At 56.9% G+C, this 21,076-nt stretch overlaps 1 protein-coding gene across 1 annotated transcript; it reads left to right on the plus strand.

The window, feature by feature from the left end:
* Positions 1–716: 716 nt before the first annotated feature.
* NKX3-2 (NK3 homeobox 2) lies at positions 717–4,721 on the plus strand. The gene is made up of 2 exons (XM_037126991.2): positions 717–1,770; positions 3,261–4,721. Exons 1-2 carry the CDS (start codon positions 1,320–1,322, stop codon positions 3,791–3,793), a joined length of 984 nt encoding a protein of 327 aa, XP_036982886.2. The 5' UTR covers positions 717–1,319; the 3' UTR covers positions 3,794–4,721.
* Positions 4,722–21,076: the final 16,355 nt, after the last annotated feature.

Consider the following 21,076-nt stretch of genomic DNA (forward strand, 5'->3'; position numbering starts at 1 on the left):
ATCATGATTATTCCATGAAATATTCCATGGAATAATCGACATGGAATAATCATGGAATAATTCAGTATCGACATGGAATAATCAGTCCCGAAACTCTTCTAAAGGTGCCTTCCAATTTCTCACTCGCTTTAATACTAACCGTACCATTTTTTCCTTTTCAATTCCTCTATAGAAATCGAATCAAATAAAATGCAACGAGGAAAGAAAAAATAATAGAGTGATTTTAATTAACTGGTTATTTTAGCGGAAAGAATTAGCAATGAAGAGCTGCGAAACTCTAAGGGGGAGAAAGTAGCATTTTGTTCTTCGTATCTGTGAACCTTTTTAGAGAACAACAAATACACGCGTGATTTATGGACCGGCGTTATCTTGGATTTTCCCCCTCACTGGCTCAACTAAACATAGTGTTCCATAAAAGCGCGGGAATAGGTGAATGCATCCGCAAAGGCAAGAGCCGCGGTTTCTGGGGCGGCGTGTCTGGGGCCTTCGTGTTACCGGAGGGTGCTCGGTGGACCAGACTCGGGAGGAAAGGGGTTAAGTCAGACCCTGACGGTCTCCGCGCAGCGGGCCCGGTTCTGTCTGTTAAAGAGAACGTCGCCCCGCCGGAGCCAGCCAATGGGAGGCGGGGAGCGCCCAGGGACCGCCCAGCGGAGAGGCGTGGCCTGTGGCTGTCACTCAGCGGTGAGGAATGACACCCGGGCGGGCGGGGGGTACGCTGGAACGCTGGGGAAGGAAAGAGAGAAGAAACAGATAAAACCGAGGCAGGGGGTAAAAAGGTGCCCCGCGCCTGTCGGAGTCCAGCGGCCGCCGCCGCCGGGGGTGGGCTCCGGAAGAGCGGGCCTAGCTGGGAAGAGAGAGGACGAGCCAGGAGCGAAATCCTGCAGGCAGGGAAGAGTTAGAGGCGCAAAGAAAAAGTGGTTTTGGTCGTGCGCTCCGGAGGCGCTTAGGAGGGGACTGCAGCCGCGCAGGGGCCCCCGCGGATCCTCCCCCTACATCCTCCGAGGGGCCAGCCCCCGGCAGCCCCTCTGGGGCGCCAGGCGATGAGATAATTCAGCTGAGCTGCGAAAGGAGAGCGTCTGGCGCTGGACTGGGAGGGAGGGGGGTCTCCGGTTCGGGAGAGCCTCGGAAGTAGGGGTGAGGGTCGGCGCCGATCCCAGCCAGAGCCGGGCGGGGGCTACTGGATTGCGCAGGAGTGGGCTGCAGGGGCCTCGCGCGCGCGGGGCTTACTGGGGCTGCGGCGGCCCGCGCGCTCCGTCCAGCTCGGAGCTGCCCCGCGCCCCAGCCGCCCGGCCGGCCGGCCGCTCCGGCCCGCGGCGCAGATGGCTGTGCGCGGTGCCAACACCTTGACGCCCTTCTCCATCCAGGCAATCCTCAATAAGAAAGAGGAGCGCGGGGGGCTGCCAGTGCTAGAGGGGCGCCCGGTATCCGGGGGCACACCGGTAGCAGTGGCTGGGGCGCCCGCTGTCTGCTGCTGGCGGCTCTTTGGGGAGACGGACAAGGGCGCGCTGGGGGGCGCCGAGGACTCTTTGCTGGCATCGCCTGCCGGGACCAGAACGGCTGCGGGGAGGACCTCCGAGAGCCCGGGCGGCTGGGACTCGGACTCGGCGCTGAGCGAGGAGAACGACAGCACGCGTCGCTGCGCGGACGAGCCAAGGTCCAGTCGGTCTGGCCGTGCCGGAGGGACCCTGAGCCTCGTTCGACCGGCGGCCAAGGACCTAGAGGAGGAAGCCGCGGGCCGGAGCGACAGCGAGATGTCCGCCAGCATCTCAGGTTCGCTGAGAGGTCCCGGGGAAAGGGGCCGGGCTGAGGGACTGCGCAAGGTCAGCCTCATCGAATGAGGTGGGCCGGCCGTGAGCACCCTGCAGCCTGGGGCCCAGGGGCTGACCCAGACCCAAAGCTCTGCGCTCTGGCGCGGGCTGCTCTAGCCCTCAGGTAACTGAGCCCAAGGAAGTACGGGGAGTCCTCAGAGCCCTGCGTCCTGGGACAAGGCCTGAGAAGTCCTCCAGGCGGGGCTGGGGAAAACACTGCACCCCGGATTTGAGTCCATTATCAATGCCTGCGGCCGGCCGCGTCGGTCTCCACCGCCCCAAATCAGTTAAGATGGGAGAGCGAGGGGCCCAGAGACCTAGCACCTCGCCCAAAGAGCAGAGACGCTCCGAACCGGAGGTCCCAGAGCCGGGCTCTGGGGCTCAAGGACAGGTAGCTAGGGACGCTTTCCAATGGGCTGCAGGCAGAGGATCTGCTGAGTCCAGGTTTTCGGGGGAGGGTTGTTTAGCTTTCCCAGACCCCAGGGCCTGGAAAGCTGTTCCGAGCTGACACCCGAGCTGCAGGCGCAGCCAGCAGCCAGCTGAAAGCAGAGGGGTTGATGTAAGTCATCCCAGACGCAGCAGAAAGAGGGACCTCCTCAGCCGCGGGCTGGCAACTCGTGCGGTCGGAAATACCCCGATGTCTGCCCGGGTCGGGTGGACGCTGATGCAGTAGGCCTCTCTCGGGCCCCAAGCAAATGGTGTCTGCCAAAGGCCAGAGCGCCGGACCTCTCTGCTAGGGTGCTGTGGGGAGAGTGCGGAAAGGGCCGAGGAGCTGGTGTCAGATTTGGATCCAAGGACTCTAGACAGAGACACACTCCTCCTGTCACCCCAACCCCCCCACCCCCTGTCTAATATTCTTACGAAGAGAGAGGGAGAAGTCCACCCGAGGCCTGGGGGCAGCGCATTGCCGCGTTCCTCGCAGCAGTTCTGGGCGGTCGGAGGCAGAAGACTCTGAATCTCTCTGTCCCCGGGATCCGTCCCCCCACCTTCCCTTCCCGCGCACCCGAGGCCTCTTATGCCTGAGCGTGAGTGTGGAGAGACGGGGGGGACTCAAAGAAGGAGACATAAACTCACTCTAGAACCCCCAGCCGAGAAGGTAGCTGGGGACAAAACCCAGTGGATAATCGAGGATAACCAGGCTCAGTGCCCCCCCCCCGTTAATGAGGGGAGCCTGCAGCCCAGATAGGGGAGACAGGGGGGTCTGGGCCGCGCAGCGTCCATAGGGCGGCTGAGGCCCTCGGCTGCACCCGACAGGCCCAGACCCGGGACTTGAGTACGACCGGGTTCTGAGACTTGTCCCCAGGAACCTCCAGAGTCTAGGCCTCCCTACCACTCCGGTGAGGTCGAAACATTTCCATTCTTCACCCCACCCCCACCCCCGAAGCCGAGGCCTGACCTCACTCCTCGGCGGTGCTGAGGGTCTTTTGTTTCTGTTTCCTCTGTGGTCCGCAGGCGACCGCAGCCCGAGGGCCGAGGACGATGGCGTTGGTCCGGAAGGCGCTCGCGTGGCGGCCCCGTGTAGCGGTGCGGGCGGCGGCAGCGCTGGCCCCGCGGGCGGCGCGGAGGAGGAGGAGGAGCCGGTGGCTCCCAAGCCACGTAAGAAGCGCTCGCGGGCCGCCTTCTCCCACGCGCAGGTCTTCGAGCTGGAGCGCCGCTTCAACCACCAGCGCTACCTGTCGGGGCCCGAGCGCGCGGACCTGGCCGCCTCGCTGAAGCTCACTGAGACGCAGGTGAAGATCTGGTTCCAGAACCGTCGCTACAAGACCAAGCGCCGGCAGATGGCCGCCGACCTGCTGGCCTCCGCGCCCGCCGCCAAGAAGGTGGCGGTGAAGGTACTGGTGCGCGACGACCAAAGACAGTACCTGCCCGGGGAGGTGCTGCGGCCGCCCTCGCTGCTGCCACTGCAGCCCTCCTACTATTATCCCTACTACTGCCTCCCAGGCTGGGCACTCTCCACGTGCGCGGCCGCCGCGGGCACGCAGTGAGCCGGCCTGGGGCGAGGCAGGGAACCATCCCGGCTCCCCAGCTCCAGAGCGCTGCTGACAGCCGTGCAGGTTGTGCTTTGTACAGGGGCGCCCAGCAGAGGGGTCAAGTGGAGAATGAGATCCAGCCCTGGCCCCTGCATCCAGAACGAGCGCCCTGGCGACAAGACTAAGTCTGCCCGGAGGGGGGCGCCTTTTTCCAATTTGAACAGAGGCACCCTGTGGCCTAGGGGCTCTGCTCCCTCGTGCCACCCGCCCCCCCCGCCTGCCTGGAAGCCTTTAAACATTATTTATTATCATGACAGCGTTGGATTTGGATTGTATCTGCCGGGGGATGGCGTTTCCCCGGAGTGGATAGAACTCCTGGAGACCGCATAGCCTGAATCCCCTGAATCTCAGGCCTGCCAGGAGCTTCGTGCGCTAGGCCACACTAGTTCATGGTATCCATGCTACCAATCTATGTGTATCTACATACGTATTATTTTTGGAAATTGCATTTGTAACAAAGGGGTGCGGAAACCCTGGCAGCCTCCGGAAACCCCAGGCCAGGGGTTGGTTTGAACCATGAAGGGTTTGTTTTCCTGGTCCTCTGCGCTACCCCTCCCTGGTGTCAGAGCTCGGGTGAGGGCGCCCTGTTGGATGCTGAATGTAAAGAAGGAAACCTCTGAGCACAGGGCGCGCCCCAGCGTTCCTCTCTGAAGTCCAGGGCCGCAAGGAACTGGGAAGCTCCCGAAACCCCCATACAAGCAGAGAGCAAGTCCCGCCCCCGGCAGCCCTTCGAAGAAATTTTTTCTTTCTATTTTTTTAAAAGGAGGTTAAAACTTGTAGCACTTTTGAGTTGTTTGTATTCAAATGACGGTTATTTTTGTATTCAATGTGAATATCCCTGACCAGCCTTTCCGCGAAGCCCTCCGCAGTTCAGCCGGGGGGGGGGGGGCTTTGTCTCTCCTGTCCACTCTCTGCCGCTCCTGCGTCCTGACCTTGGACTGTCCCATCCCTGTCCCTTCCCCTAAGACTGGCGATCCTGTCAACCTCTTGTCAACCTCGCCGCTTTTCGCCTCCTTAAGGGCACTGTGCACTCAACTAGACTATTAACTTTAAAATGATTTGTGAAGTTTGGAAACGCTAACGCTGTATTTTTTCCCTTTAATTTATAAACGTTTAGTTTAACATGCCTTCCTGGACGCTTCGTTTTCTCTGAGCCTCTCTCCGCCGGGCTTTGGGGAAACCAGTAACATGGAAATACCTGGGGTTCAATGTCCCAACTTCTTGTCAGTCCGGGACCGGGATGCCCGCCGCTGGCGGAGGGGGGAGGGGCGCGGCTCTGCTCCCGCTGGAAGGGTTTAGGCCTGCGCAGCCCAGGGAATGGAGGTTTCCCAGACTTTGCAAGAGACAAGGTTGAATCCCACGAGATCAGGAGTGGATCCCACCGGTTCCCTTTTCCTCGTGGGCATTGGTTTCAGAGTCCAGGGCGAGCCCATAGGCAGCCCCGCGGCCAATTGCCATCTCTCACCTTAACCTGCTGTCGACCTCCACCTGCCACATCCTCTCCGCTTTCCATTTTCCCAACGTTGCTCTGAAGTGGTTCTGGTTTGGTTTTGTTTCTAGAGTAGGCCAGCAAAAACTCTTTCTAAGATTCTGAAACGATTAGGGTGAAGGAGGCGATAATACCGTGTCTCCCAGGGAGGGTCGCCTGCGCTTTGACCTCTGTCAGGTACAAATGGCACTTCCACTCCTCAAGGGCCAGCGTCATCTGATCCGCAAAGAAGCCAAGGTTGGAGCACAGAATGGGCAGGGCGAGGGTTAGTCGTTGCCCCATTCTACAGATGAACAAGCCCCGCCAGCGTCCCCAGAGTTCCCAGAGTGCCGCGGGTCCACCAGGGCAAAACGCCCACCGCTACCCTCGCTCACCCTGGGCCCCGGTGAGCAAGGAGGGGTTAAAGCCACAGTGTCCGCGCCGAGGCCGCTGGTGCGCAGCTTGAGTCGTGAAACCCTGAAACCAGGCCTGGGCTACTTTCATTTTCACCCGGAGTGGAAGGGCCGACCCGCCCTCCTCCTCTGCCTGCGACCTCACCCAGTCTCGGGACCCCAACTCCTCACTCTCCCACCCCCCAGGCCCAGCCTTGGTGCCCCTAAGGCCTTGCCCGGGCCTCTGCAGCACCTCGGGCCAGGCGGAGTGCAGCGCCGCCACCAGCCTTTAAGAAGCGATTCCCGCTTCTGGAAACAGAGAAACGCGGAGGTAAAGGCAAAGGCCCCCGGGAAGCGCGCGTCCTCGCGCCCAAGTCCAAGTACCTTCCAAACGGCTCTCGCCGTCATCCTGTTTCTTCGTGGCGTGTTTAAGGCTTCCATTTAATTGCCTACTCATGAATGCATTTTTTTTTTTTGGTAGAAAGAACATTTCGGATCATGCTAGGATCTCCTCTCTTCTCTCCAGAGGTCGACACTACAGATTTTTGGGGGGCAGGGAAGGGGGCGGTGTCGATTTTTTCCCTTCTGAAAATGGCAGTTGGTCGTGCCTGCTTCCTAAAACGGTAGTTCGCGCTCCACCCTTGCGGGTCTGGAGGCGGGAGAACTGGGCAGTTTCTTCGGTGTGAGCAGGCGGCGTCCCTACCTCTTTCCCGCCCTCTGGGCTCCCCACCTCGGCCAATTCTGCTGGGCTGGCTGGAGAGGCCCGGGGAAAATGACTCAAACGAATTCAGTCTGACCCGGGCGGTGGCAGTTTCGCTCTGAAGCGCCCGGCGGCCGTGGGATCTGAGTCAGGAGGCGGAGGCCGCCCCGGCGCAGTCTGGCCTCTGCGGGTTTCCCACCGCATTTCGCGACCCAAGACTGGTGTCTGTACTGGGCCCCACACCGCAGACAGGGCTCCCGTTGGAAATCGGCGGCGCAACTGTTTTCATTTCCTTTTCCTTCTGCGCTCCCATCCGAGCCCCCCCCCTTTTTTTTTAAAGATGAGAAGCAGCGGGCCCCGTTCCCTGCCCCAGGGGTCCCTGAACTGAGCGCTAAGGGCCTCCTCCTCGGGTCTGGTCGCGGGGAGACCCTGCCACCTGCGCCCAGCGGGCTTCTGTCCGGCTTCCACCTTTCCCGACCCCTTCGGCCTTTAGAGAATCTCAGAGCTGACTTTGAGGACCACTGGGGACCCACACCCAGAGAGGGGTCAACTAAGGCAAGAGGAATGACTGGGAAAGGGGGTGGAATACGCTGTGCCCCCGCACTGAAATCGGTCCCAAGGATCACGAAGGTTCAGCCCATGAATCTCGTTCTGGGCTGCAAATTTGGGATTCGTGGGCTCCCACGCGTCTCTGGTGTGTGTGGGGGTATGTGTGTAATTCAAACTTCCCTTCCAGCCCACCAGCCTGTGGGGCTTGACCTTGGCGATCCCAAGCTGAGTCTCACTCCCAGCGAGTGAGGGGTTTTGAGGGGCTCTCGGACCCCCAAGAGTAGCTCAGAAAATCTCCGCCAAGCTGGGGGGGTGTGGGGGTGGGTTCCATTCCGAAGATGAATGGCTTCACGGCAGCTCTAACGAAGGGGAAGAGGGTGACAGTGAATCTGACGCCATTGGAGGTCTGAGGAGGACTCGAAGACTACGTCCCCAAGCCTCTAACAGGTGGCGTAGTGCTAGCCACGTCCCCAGCCCTGAAAGGCTGCGGAGAAGTGCGGTGGGGCGGAGCGGAAACCGGAGGGCACTGTAGTGCCACTGCTACTGTCCGCTCTGGCAGGACCTGGTCCAAGCCCTGCAGGTGTCCTGCGGGGCAGGGCCCTGTGACTCACACTCTCAAGCTGGCTGCCACAGTTCGGTGGCCGCCAGGCTGACACTTCACCCATGTTCCTCGGGGTTTGCCAGGAGAAGGGAGACCCTGCTCCCACGAGCCCACAGAGTTGCCCTAGCTTTAGAGAACAACTCCTGCTTTAAAGGAAGCCATGGCCAGCAGACCCTGAGCACCAGAGAGAATCAGGCATTTCCGGAACCTCCTCCCCCCAAACCGGCGGAGGAGCAACTGAGCCAAAGGCACGAGGAGAGGAGTGTGGCGAAGGAGCACAGGTGCTGGGGCTCAGGCCGCAGCCCGGCCGGGCTTCAGTCTTGCAGGTCACCAATCTCCTCCTGCTAAATGTTAACTGGGACCCACACGGAGCGCGTGGGGACTGCAGGACACGGCAAATGCTTGAAAGCACTCTGCAGGTAGGTAGAGGCTGGTCATTGCAGTGGCTGGCAGTGCCTGACTACTGCAGAGGCCAAGGTCGCCTGTGAAGGCCACCCCATGAGCCACGAAGGAAGCAGGAGCAGAGGCTCCTGATCTGAGGGAGGCCCTGCGGAGCATCCACAGAATACCCGAGGACAACAGCAACAGCCACCGCAGCTCCTTCTGCGTGGGCGTCGCCCGTGCCAATGTGCCGCCTGGGTCTGTCCCACCCCAGCTCCCTGTGGCCACCTCAGCCCAGTTCAAGATGGGGACACTGAAGCTCAAAGAGGCCAAGTGATTTGCCTGAAAGTCAAATGCCCTTAAGGGGCGGGGTCAGGGACCGGAAGCCTCCGTTTGCACGCAGTTGGGTGGGTTGCTTGTCAAGGCTGACCTCCGCAGGTTGGGCTCTGGGGCCGTTGGATCACAGGGTGTGGGTGTGCTTCGAAAACCAATAAGCACTGCACAACAAATACTGTCTATTATTATTATTGTTATTATTATTATTATTATTAACAACTTCTGGGCAGCACTGAGTCAGCTGATACAAGACGACTTCTCTTGAACGCCTGCCTCCAGCAGAGGCTTCCAAGAGCCCCGTGGAGCTCAGTGGAGGGTCCTCAGGTGTGCAGGCGCTGGGCCTCCACCAGTTTCCGATCCTCCTGATAAAAACGTTTTTAAAATAAGGAAATGCCAAAGCAGGGTTGCAACATAAAAAGTGTGTTATGCTGTAAATGGTTACATCATGTAATAAATCAAGTTTTTTTTTTTCCCCTGTAGTCACACATTGAAGTTATTCAACAGAAATTGGGTTGTTCAAATCATTAAAGCATTTATTTAAAAGCGATTGATTCCCAGGGCCCTGCAAGCAGGGGTGGTCTGGTGGGGGCCCAGGTTATGCTGAACGGTGAACTCCTTTCAAATCTATGAAGGAAAGGACAAAAGTCCATTTGGGGGGCAATTCGCTAATGTGAGAACTGGGCAAAGGCTCACGCCCCGCCTGGGGCGCTATTACTGTTGCAACTCTTCGCTCTTAGGCACACAGGGAAAGCCATGGGCGTGGCTTCTGGCAGACGGAGCTGAACCAGAATTCATCAAGCCGGCGCATGGCACCTCTCTGCTCCTGTTGGGATGTCAAGTTCAAAGGGAATACTGGATAGCCTTTGGGGCCTCACCTTCCCCCAAAGCCTCCTTCGAGGTAAGCTGGCTCTGGGCAGTTTCCTCCAGGCTTTCGTGAACCTGCGGGGGTGATAAGTGCCCCCGGCCTAAGGCCCGAGCTCTTACCCACTCTCCCTCCCACGAGAACCCGGGTTTTCTCACTCAGCACCCCGCCCCCAGCCCTTGTTGGGGTCCTGGAGCCTTGCGGCTTCAAGAGTGCGTGGTCCCTGCACAGGCCCGATGGTCTCCAGGGAGAGCCTGCCTCACTCCACTCACTGTTTCTGCAATTGCAACTTGAACTTCTGGCGTGAGTATCCAGATCAGGGACTGTACAAGCTCTGGGGGCTTCTCGGAGTGACCTTTGGGTCCCGGGCCGCCTCCTCCTGCCAGGCCTCGGTGCGGGGGCGGGGAGCAGCACTCCCTACTACCCGGGCCTGTGCCCAGGCACTTAGGGGAGTGCTGTCCTGGAAACCCTGCACACCTCAGGGTGGGAAGTGTCTCTCCCCAGCCTGCACACTTTCAGGGCGGCAGTGATCACATCGGGTTCAATGGCTTTATAGATCCGTGCAGTGATTCTGCCTCAGGCCTGGAGTTTTCAGGCACAAGGCAGCTCTGCCACTGACCTAATGAATCTTAGGCAATGAACTTTCCTTCTTTGTGTATCTATTTTTCAAAAAGCTGTGAGGCAGCTTTCAAGGCTGCTGGAAAAGGTTTGGAGTCCACACCGCCTCTGGTTTGGAATGGAGGCACAGGGCAAAGCCATTTCCTGCTTTAAATAATGAGCCATGCCCTTCCTGAGCAGGGCTTTTTTGGGGGGTGGGGAATGTTTTATTTTTTAAACAGGATTTGGGCTGCCCCCCAGGCCTCCACAAGGTCATCTTTGGGCCCTCCTCTGTCTCTTCTGGGTGGTCAGCTGTCCTGGGAAGTCCAGCTTTCTTTTCTCCAAGAGGACTTCTCCCCACCCACTGCGCTTGGGAGGGAGGGGATGTGAGACCAACCCACCTCTGGGGCCACACCGTGCTTCGGGGAGTCCCTTGTCCTCGGATGGAAAACATGAGGAGGAGGAGGAGGAGGAGAAGAAGAAGCAGAGAAAAAAACCCAGATGCCACAAGCTTTTTCTCTCCCCTGGTCCACCAGAAAGCCAGGGTGGGCAGCTGTAAAACAAGAGCTAGTAAAGCGGCTTATTTTAATAAGCTTATTAACATTTTTGAATGGCTCCCCTTGTGCGCGCCAAGGCCTCCCTCTGTGCACCGCCGAGCTGTGCGGCAGGGATTTTTACGCACCTACAAGCACACGGGCGCGCTGGTGCTGCTGCCCTCCGCACCGGAGGCCTGGCAGGGTGGGGTTGGCCCCGGAGCATCCAGGGTGCCAAATCAGGACCACCGGGTATCCTCCGGTCTAGGCCTTGCGGTGCGCGGTCAGCCAGACTGCAGCCTTTGCAGGATACGGGCTGCTTCTCTTTGCAGAGATCGCCGAGGAGCTCAAAGAAACCTTGTAAATGGCCCCTAATTGTCCCCGCATTGTCAAAGGATTCTCAGGTCTGAGGTTGTCCTGCTTTTCCGCAAGTTTGCTTGAGGTTTTGCAAAGGGCGTCCATGGAATTGACATTCTTCCTTGCGCAGGTGCAGCACGCATTCCTCTGGCCCGCATCCCGGCTGGGGCTGCGCGGGTCCTGGCCCCGGGTGACCTCCGGAGATCCCTGACTTCCGGGGATTCCTGCTTCCCACGGAGGCCCGGGACACTGGCCCTCCTTTCTCTTTACGGGAAAAGTCCAGCGCTGTGTCCTTGGTCCCTCCGGACTGTGGGGAAGTAAGCTAGAGATGCACCATCTAGAGGAACACTAGCAAAGAGACCTGCGAGGACCCCGGGGTGGGTGAGAGAAACAGCGTCCTGACGGGGAGACCTCGCCTGGCCTAAGTCCCTCCGTGTTCTAAAGGCCTCCACCTACAGGGCTCAGGCTTTCTCAGAATCCACCCTCCCTGCGAGTTTTGATTAAAAGTCCCTCCACAGTCCATTCCACTGCCCGAGCCTTATCACTTGGCCATTCATTGGGAAGTGACATAGGGCTCCACCGTGTGCTGTCTGGTCATGGGACCTCTGGGAAGACCGGACCAGGAGCGCCTGTGCCGTGGTGACCCTGTGCCTTGCACAGTTTGTCCTTCCTTGACATCCAATGCTATTGGGAGGACTCGTGAATAAGGACCAGGATACTTCAGATTTGTCTTTGTCTGTCCCCTCTCCACTGTCCTTTCTACTTGCCCTCCTGGCTCTGAGCTCATGGCCACGGGTGGGTGTGAAGCTAGCAGAGGGCAGCGGCACCAGCGGAGCTCTCCCTAACCTTGCCCAGCTCGCCTTCTCCCAGCCGCCTGCAGGTCCTGGGGAAAAACCTGAGCGTGAGAGCCAGGTATGTCTGGGGTCAAGTTCTCTGGCCTCCAAGTTTTGGATTCTTTCTGGCACCCAGGCAGCTGGTTTAGCTGCAAGAGAATGCCACACAATCATCTCATGCTTGATCACACTAAAATGCACAGAATACCCGACCAGCTAAGGGCTGTAAAAAATCATGCTCTGAACAGCATTTTCTTTGGGGTTTATGTGGTGGGGGCAGTGGTGGTCAGTGGTCCAGTCTGGAAACTGGACAGACTGCAGAGGGCCAGCTGTCCTGCAGAACACAGGAACCTGGGCAGGATGGCTGGGGACCACCTTGGAGAGGTATCGGCAGGTGGTCCTACGGAGGGACTGCACTTAGAAGACCTGTGCCTCAGCTGCCCCCAGGCCTTGAGGTGATGAGCCCCTGCTCACACCCCAGTGTTGGGTTCTGATTGCGGGCCAAAGGCACTGGGGCTGGTTGAGTTGGATGCTTTCCACCCCCCTAGCTCTCTGGATTCTCAACTCAGGAACTGGCACGTAGTAAGCATTCAAATGTTTTTGGAGGAAAGATTCCTACTGTGCAACGTTTTATGTTTCAAGAACAGATTCTTCAGGCCACTTCCATGGAATCTCATGGTGGGCAGTTCAGGCCACGGGAGCTGGAGAAGCTGGTGGTTTCCTCCAGGAAAGCTGAGGCCAGGCGAGATCTTTCCGATTCTCTAGGAGGGAAGGCGGTGAGCGCTTCCCCCTGACACCCCCTGCAGGAGCAGAGTGTGGATTTGAAATGGGGCCATTCATGAAGACCTCGCCCACTGGGGCTGCTGTGCTGAAAGTATAAATAACCCCCCCCCCCAACAAAGATGGGATAGTCTAAGAACCTCGGGCTCCCTGAGCAAGTACTCACAGCCTAACCGACAATAAGTTTTGCAAGGTTAAAGAACAGTACTTACCATTTAAAAACATCATCTCTGGAGATCGGTAAGGAGAGGAGAGTGTCAAACAATTGTAAAAACAACCAAAGCAGTGAAAACAGTCAGCCCCCCTCCACTGGAAACCTTTGAGGCGGCAGGTTCTGTAGATCCTTTGCAACTGCAGTTGGGGGTTTTAATTCAATATACAGGCTTTCAGGGGTTAGGAAAGGAATGCATAAGCGGAAGGCTTGTTTTCCAGGGGACGTCTTCAATGCACAGGAACCTGCAAAGGAATTTATTCTAAACAACTCTTCCCTAAGATGTCTACCATTCAGTCAATTTACAATGGTTCACACAGTCCTGCATGCGGTGAGGTCCTCTCCGCCACACTGGCCCTCCTATTTGTGGGAGGCTGAGGTGCTGCCTTCAGGTTCTGTTCAACCTGGAGACTAACGCGCCCCGGGAACACACTCGGGAAGACGGCCGCCCGGTGCCCTGGGAACGGGGGACCTGCTCCTTACAGGTGCCCACCGGGGCGTCCTCAGGAGAGCTGGAGAGCAACTGTAAACCTATAGCAGTGCTTTTTTAAAGAGAATGATTTTTTGTTGTCGTTGTTGTAGAACAGCTCTGACCTGTTTCGGCCTTCTTTCCTGATTCGTCCGTGTATTTGTCCAACTGTTCAGCAGGAATTGTTAGGCGTCTTCTCCGCGCACCAGGGATACCCGGAGGAAGGCCCGCCTGGTGCGGGCCGCAGTCTAACGGGAGGCGGGAATGTCGGTGCCAGGAGGAAAGTAAAGCGGGCGGTGGGGTGGGTGGCGGGCAGGGGCGCGGGGGATTATTTGTGGCGATAGTCAAGGAATGTCACTGGAATGTGAACGTTGCAGGAGAGCTTTCAGTGCGGTGATGGCTAGCACCGCGTCGCTACCTCCTGATGCCACGTGTCTTTTCCGAGGGCCCTGAGTGCGGTCGCTCTGCCCTTTTCAACGACTCCTCGGTCTCCGGAAGGCCTGCGGGAGCGTCTAAGAGGCGCGGCAGCAGGACCCAGGCGACCTCGCTCCCTGTCACTAGCGCTGGGAGCTGCTGGGAACGAGGAGAAGGTTCCGGAGGGGCCCGGGGGCAGCTTCGTCTGGCGCCCCCTCCAAACAGCCCTCCCAGCCTGCGCGGGCCAATCACCATCCCGGTAACCAGCACCTAATTTAGCGTTTAATCTGTTCCCCTCCGTGCTGCACGTGAATTATTTCATTCATTCCTCCCAGCAGCAATTACTGGTACTACGGCCCCACTGCAGGCGTCCACCCTAGGCCTCGACTCTTGCGGGCGGAGCTGGGGTTCACACCAGACTCTCTGGCTCCCAACTGCGCGGCCCTGGCCGCCTTTCCGCGGGGCTCCCCACCCAGGGCCGCGGCGACGAGCTCCCATTTACAGGGGAGAGAAACGAGGCCCGAAGAGGGTGAGCTATGTCGGGCAGCCAGCGAAATGTTTTAGGTTCCTCAGCTCACTTCATTTTAACAGCCTCAAGGAGAGGCGGAATTCGCGCGCCAGCGGGGAAGGAGGGCGGAGCGCCAGGCTCCACAGGGTTCCTGGGCCCCCGGCTGTGCAGGTCGAAATGGCAGCGTGATGCGGAGCCTTCGGAGGCAGGGCCGGGCTGGGGCCCTGCTTCTGCGTCTGCCCAGCTTCGTGGTTCGGGGACGAGTTTCCTAACCTCTAGCCCTCGGTTTCCCCCGTGGAAGAATGGAGTCACGGGTTTGCTGGGAGACACGGAGACAGGTAGGGAGAGCCCTTTGGAGTTGGTGCCTAGCAGCTACCAAGCTCTGAGGAGACGATAAGGCTGCCAGGCTGACCAGGACCAGCTTTTCCTGATTCTCTCCCTGTGTCTTTTCCCCCCTGCCGAAGAGGGAGAATTTTCCCCAAATACCCCACTGGGGAGACATCGAGGAACAGTAAAGTGCCTCTTGGTCTTCGTCAGGGACTGAGGCAGCAGCCTGTGAAGGAAGGCTTTGTAATCAGTCTGGACCCCATTTACCATTTACTGATCCTTGGTGACTAACAGTGTGATTCCCAGTGACATCACGGGACTTGTGCACGGGTGGCTGGGGCTGGCAGGAGGGGAGGTGGGGTGGAGAACCCAGTTGCCCTTGTCTTACCTTTTCATATGGGAGGGAGTGGTCCAAGGTGGAGCCAAGGCGCATGGCTCTGAGTTCACCCGTCCCTGATTTTCAGAGATTCTGGCTTCTTAACACCAGGTTTCCCCTAACCCTGTCCCCTGACACACCCCACCGAACCCATCATGGGAGTACCCAGCGCAGCAGAGACAGGGGCTCTGGGAAGGAAAAGGCGGTCTCACAGGTTCTGAGAGCCTCTAGTGATCTGCTCTGACCATATCTGATCTCATTTAACCCTCAGGAGACCCCGGAGAAGTGGATGGGATTATCTCTCCTTTACAGATGAGGGAGTAAAGTTCAGGAGGGTCAAGTGACTGGGGCAGGGCCACTCGGTTTGCAAGTGTTGAGCAAGGAAATCGCCCCTGGGCCTGCAGGACTTCAAAGCTTCCAGCTACTGCCTGGGACTCCTCTGTGGCCCCCTCCCACTCTTAGGGCGGGGGGCTTGGTGGTGAAGAAGGGAGGAGGAACCCTGGGAGGGGGTAGAGGAAGGGGGTATTAATTCTCTGGGCTGTCCCGTATTAAGAAAACACCGGGCCCTGGCTCACCTCCTCCCTGGGGCCGAAGCTCGGCCTCCTGAAGGCGAGGCCTGTATATTTGTAGTTTGATTCCGCCCGTCAAGGCTAATTTCTCCCTACAACTTAATGGACTCGGCTTGACGTGCGTAATGATTCCTAATCACGAACATTATTTTCGCTAGCACGGAGACATGTTCCAGTTGTTGTGACAGATCGCGTTTCAGCCATAATGACGGAAAATTACCATTTCTAATTCTCCGGTTTTTGACACCTAAATCCACAGACCATATGTGGCAGGGGGAACTCTGGGCCCCATGGTCCTCCCTCCTGAAGGCGGTGACAAAGCCATCCTGCCCGGTGGTGCTCCCACCTCAAGGGGCCCTAGGAATGGACTTTGCTGGATCCTCAGCCTTCTGGCCTCTCCTTCCTCCAACTTGGGGTCTCCCGCCACCAGTGACAAAAACTAAAAACCAAGACTGATGCCTTTTTAGGGGCCTATGTTACAGATGGGACCACAGAGGGGCAGAGAGGGGAGTGCAGCTGGTCTGAGATCCCCTGGGTGGTAACGGAGGGTACATTTTCCTCAGAACCATTGCAGAGTCCTCAGCAGTGGGACTCTTGTGTCCTTCTGCCCTGGAGGGGGAGACCTCACTTGTTCCTGTGTCTGCAAACCTAAACTTTCCTCCATTAAGTTGTAGGGAGAAGGGTTGTGAGAAGGCCAACAGTGTGTGTGGGCTAAGTGCACAGGAAGAAGCTGAGGCAGAGAGTTTAAGTCATGTGTCCAAGGCCACAGAGCCGGTAGAGATGGCAGTCCAGCCAAGAACTGGGGAGTTGAACAGCTTTCTAAGGTCATTCAGTTCACCTTGACCTCCTACATTCAACTCTAACCCGAAGGAGGGCGGGGTGGATTATTCTCACTTTAGGTGTGAAAAAATTGAGGTGAGTAGGTGAGAGCCAAACAGGAGACTCTCATGTCCTTGTCTTAGTTGCTGGCTGCTTTAGGAGTGCCCCAGAGAACCCCATTGTTTGCTAGCATTTCCTAGTTTGCTTTAGAAGTCACTGCCTCTGTACATTTCCCACCACCATCACTTCAGGTGTAGATCTGGGTGAGGCCCTGAGGATAAAGGAGTGAAGAGATGCAATCCCTCCACGGGGGTTCACAGTGACTCTCGCATCTCCTGGGTGTGAGGGTCCCAATAGTGACCAATGTGCACTTCTTCTGGGGAGCAGAAAGGTACACCTGGCAAGTATCTGATCAGAATTCACTAACCCTGCCTGAGGAATCGGTCACAGAACCTCGGATTCATCTCCTGTAAGACGCGGGGTGAAAGGTCCATCTCCGGAAATGGTTGAGGCATTGGTGGAGTCTTCTCACCCCGGCACTGGCAAGGCGTCAGCCTTCACTGGGACTCCCTTGCACTGGGTGCAGGTGCCAGGGAACACACCCCAGTAGGGCAAGGAAGCCATAGCCTTCCCCAGAGGGTTCTGATGAGTCACTCGAAGTTATCTGTCACCCTGAGCCCAGGGCAGCACAGGCATTTAGAATAGATTGCGGAAGAGCTCTGGGCCCTTGCCTTGAAGTCCATTCTGCCAGGGCCCCCTGAGTTTGCAGACACTCTGTTCTAAGCACAGTCCTCTTGCACAACACCAGCTTTGACCCAGAAGGGTCAAGGAGACCCGGCGCCCACCCGGAAAACTGACATCTGGGGAAGAGAAGTCACATGCCAAGGTCTGAAAGCCATGCCCCTGCCTCTGTGCTGCCTCGTGCCATCCCCACCAGTTGAGTTGTGTGTCCTCAGGCCCTGGCGCAATGGGCTCTACACTCCACCTCCCTCCCGCATGGCTTTTGCCTTTGCCTGCCCCCAAGGTCTGCTGAGGACCCACTGGGTCATTGCCTCAGCCTCCATTGTTGTTTTCAACTCCCCCAGGGAGGGGTGGGCAGAGGATGAGGCTGAGATGCACCAACTAGTGTAGCTGCTGAAGCAGCTGGAGCACCAACCCCATCCCGTCCCCAAAATCAGCCTTTGTTGATTAAAAAGAAATGTCTTGGGAATACATTTTTCAGACACAAATGAGATGGAGGCTTCGGCAGAGAGTGACTAAAGACAATCAACTATCAGGACACACTAGGAGCCTATTGGGCACAATCTCTTAGCCAACTTGAAGTCAACATAGTTGATGTCTACTGTGACTCTATGTTTTGGTTACTTATTAAATAAAAGAATAACAGATTTCTTCCACCACCTTCCTCGATGGAAGGATGTTTGCGAAAGGGCTTGGTAGCCACCAGAGTAAGCCAAGAGCGTTGGAGGTAGTTGGCCCATCCTTTCCCTGTGGTAGGGGCATGCCCGGGTGGAGAGCCCTTCCGGCCTTCCTCATTCAGGATCCAGGCACGATCCACAAGTCTCAAACTGATAGGAGTTGCGCTGACTGTTCATTTTTACCGATTTGGAGGCCGAGGCGGAGTATGGGGGTACTGGTGATCTTCTTTTCCCCAAGGTGGCTTGGAGCTTTATATCGGTACAGAAACTCCATGCAATATGACACGCTTCCCTGTACATACACTGGAGGAAAAGACAGGGTAGACGGTGGCCCAGAGACCTCTGCACAAGGGAGTCTTCAATGTCACTTCTAGCAGAGAATCGTGTACAGCCCGACTGCCTGGGAGTGAAGCTTCATCTGCTTTTACTGCTGGTAGGACATAGGCCTTGTGAGTGTGCTCACCTGTACATTGGGATCAGCCATACAACTCACCTCCCAGGATTTTGCTGGGTATTAAATGGTTTAAAACTTGTACATGGCTTAGAAGTGTGTCTGGCACGTAATACGTGGTTAATTACTGGTGCCTGGCATATAAGCAATTAATACGTGGTAGCTTTCTTCAAAGATGCCCTGTGGCTCGCAAGGAAGGAGACTCAGTCTTTGCCTGGGCTTTAAGAACAACTGTACACAGAAGCTACCATACACCGATGGAGCCCGGAAGAGCGATGTTTTAAGTGTTGCCTAGAAGGGCAGTTTGGAGCCTGGCCTCTCTAGTCAGAGGCCTGTATGTCTAGCCAGCAGACCTTGAACTAATACTTAATCTGTTTGTGCCTCAGTTTCTTCTCGTGTAGATGATTAAAAGAAAAAAGAGACAAATGTAAAGCATTTAATTCAGTGTCTGGCATTCAGTAAGAGTTCAGTATCATTAGCTTTTGTTCCTTCATAGCATATAAACTGCCCTTAGAGGTGCCGCGCTGTGTAGAGGGAGGTGCGGTGATTGGTGGATGCTCTGGCGACTGTGTTTGATTGCTCGGGAACAAGGACCTGAGCAAGGATCTGAGTTTGAGACTGACAGGATCACTAGCAGTTGGGTGGCCTTGCGCAGACACGGCCTGCTGGAGCCAGCTGTCACCTCTCCATGGAGGATAACCATCTCCACTTGGAGGAGACTCCAGAATTTGCTCATAGGAAGAGCTCTGGGGCCTGGGATAGCTGGAAGTTTGTCTTAAAGCTATTGTGGCAGAACAAGCACACGCTTGACCTGGGTGTGTTCTTGTGATCCCCTGGAAGGCAGGCTGCAGGCCCTGGTGCTTTGGCTGCCCTAGGCTGCCCTGCCCACTCATAAAGGGTAAAACGCTGTGCTAACCTCCCATTGTCATTCCTCCCGTCTGTGGCTGGGACAGACAGGCTGACTGAACTGGGCACTTGCTACTTAGTCCTTCATAAAATGCAGCATGAGGGCAGAATTCATCTGGCGCTCACTGGAAGACAGTGCTGATCAGAAGTCTGTATCCCTTACATCTTAGGTACCACTCACGGTGTGCCCCCAAGGCAGCAAAAGGCCCACAGGCTTCAACTCCTGTTTTTTTTTAAATTTTTTTAATTGATTATGCTGTTACAGTTGTTCTATTCCCCCCTTCATTCCCCTCCACCCTACCCCCCCCGTCCCCACCATTACCCCCCTTTAGTTTATGTCCATGTGTCTCAAGTTCTTTAGATTCTATATTTCCCATGCTAAAGTGCTTCTCAGATAAGATCAAATTCAAGAAGTTCATCATCACCAAGCCCTTATTATATGAAATGTTAAAGGGACTTATCGAAGAAAAAGAAGTTAAAAAAAACCATGAACAGTGAAAGGACAACAAGCTCACAGTTATTAACAACCACACCTAAAACAAAAGCAAACTAAAAGGACAGCTAGATCAGGAGTGGAAACACAGAAATGAAGATCTCAAGAAGGGTTACAAGGGGGGAGAAGGTTCAGCACCTGTTTTGTAGATGGAGAACGACGGCCGGCAGAGTGCCTGGCAATGTGCCTAGCACAGAGTACGGGAGAAATGGAAGTCCTATTTAAGTCAGATCATAAATGCCTGGAACGGGAGGGCCTGGGCAGGACCTTCTGGGACATGTTTTATTTGTAAGCTTTACCAGAAGAGCCTTTGAAAGACCCGTGGTGCAACTTTTGTCCATTTCACTGAAGCACATTTGTAGCTGAGAGACCTTTGTATTGGAATTTCCCTCAGGTGTGAAGCTGCCTTAGGAGTTCACTTGGGAAAAGGTGCAACTGGGGTCTCTTGGCGCTTGCTGCCCGGCTGCGCAGTGCCCAGCGCCTGTGCGCAGGGAGGCTGCGGGGTCCTAGGCTGTGGCAGCGCAGTCTCTCGGCTGCTCTTCATCTGCGCCCGCAGTTCGTTCTGCGGCACCTTGTCCGAGCCCCGCGGCCCTGGTACTTCCTGCGCCTCCACGCGCAGTTAGGCCAGAGGCCCGGGATAGCTAGAGGGATCTCTGTGCTTTCGGCTTCCCGGCCGCGTAGGCAGGGGACCGAGGGTGGCCTCTGCCAGAGCGCCCAGCGTGCGGACTCCTCCCTCTGTTCTCCACACGGGTATCTCTCCCTTCTGGTCCATATGGAAAGGTTGTTGGCAGGACCAGGACCGGTGGACGTCGCGCTGCACTCCGAAGCAGCTTAATGAGAGAGACAGCTCACGATTTGATGAGCTTTCCATAGGGACCCGCCACCAGGACAAGCTATCAATGCACATCAATTTGTCACATCTGTTCTGTGAAAGACATAATTACCCCCATTTTACAGATAAGAGGACTGAGGTACAGACACTAAATTTCTCCGTGGTCCTAAAGTTAACCAAACGATGGAACCTGGATTTGAACCTGACAGTGCATTTCTCTAACCACGCCTCTGTGCAGTTTTGGCGGCTGCCCTGGGGCCCACGATGGTGCCTGGCATTTGCTAGGCTTCACTCGACGTTTATGGAAAGAGGAAGGCGTGTTATCCTCGCGTTGCCAAAGATGAGTGGACAGAATTGCTGCGAAAACCCCGCGGGGAAGGGAGACGAAGCCGCGTTGGGCGTCTTCTCACCTGCGACCCAAAGGGCCTTCGTGATGGTAATTGCGGTGGCAGAAGGCCACTAGCTCGATATACACTTTGCCTGTAATACTTGGGCTCCCCCCCGCCCCCCAAGCAGAGCACCTCTGGGAATTAAGGGGTATGGGAATTAAGGCTCTTGGCTTGGCGGGCCGAGGACGCTGATACAGTTTTATTCCCGGAGTGCTCGAGTCGGAAGGTCACCCCAACGCCACGGACTCACCGTCCCACCCAAACACCGAGCCCGTCCAGGGTGCTGGAGGCCAGGCCAAGGCACCCGAGCTGGGAGTACGGCTGTGACCGTCGTTCTGGGAACGAAGATGCCGGGCAGCCGCGCGGGCCTCATGCCCGACCCCCACTCCCAACCCTGGGACACAGAGAGCGGAGATTAGGCGGGAATCTGGTCCGGGTAGTGGCTGGAGAACCCGGCGCGGGTGGGGTGGGTGGAAGAGGGGAGGTAGGCCGGCAGTGAGTGGAGAGGAACAACCACCCCCCGCCCCAGCCCCATGGCGAAGGCCCGGGGCCGGTGGGACGGAATGAGGTAGAGGCCGCAGGTAGAAGTGTCTGGGGTGGGATGGGGTCTCCGGGGTGCGTACCAGGCCCTGGTGGAGGTCACCTGGCCCGAGCCGCAGGTACCAGC

The sequence above is a fragment of the Artibeus jamaicensis genome, unplaced genomic scaffold, assembly GCF_021234435.1.
Source record: "Artibeus jamaicensis isolate MK-2021 breed Jamaican fruit bat unplaced genomic scaffold, CSHL_Jam_final contig_76, whole genome shotgun sequence".
NCBI lineage: Eukaryota > Metazoa > Chordata > Mammalia > Chiroptera > Phyllostomidae > Artibeus > Artibeus jamaicensis.

Excerpts from the sequence above, each read along its gene's own strand:
- NKX3-2 (XM_037126991.2), top strand. The coding sequence starts at position 1,320 with ATGGCTGTGCGCGGTGCCAACACCTTGACGCCCTTCTCCATCCAGGCA. Across the intron at positions 1,771-3,260 it reads GATGTCCGCCAGCATCTCAG|GCGACCGCAGCCCGAGGGCC; the intron begins GTTCGCTGAGAG and ends TGTGGTCCGCAG.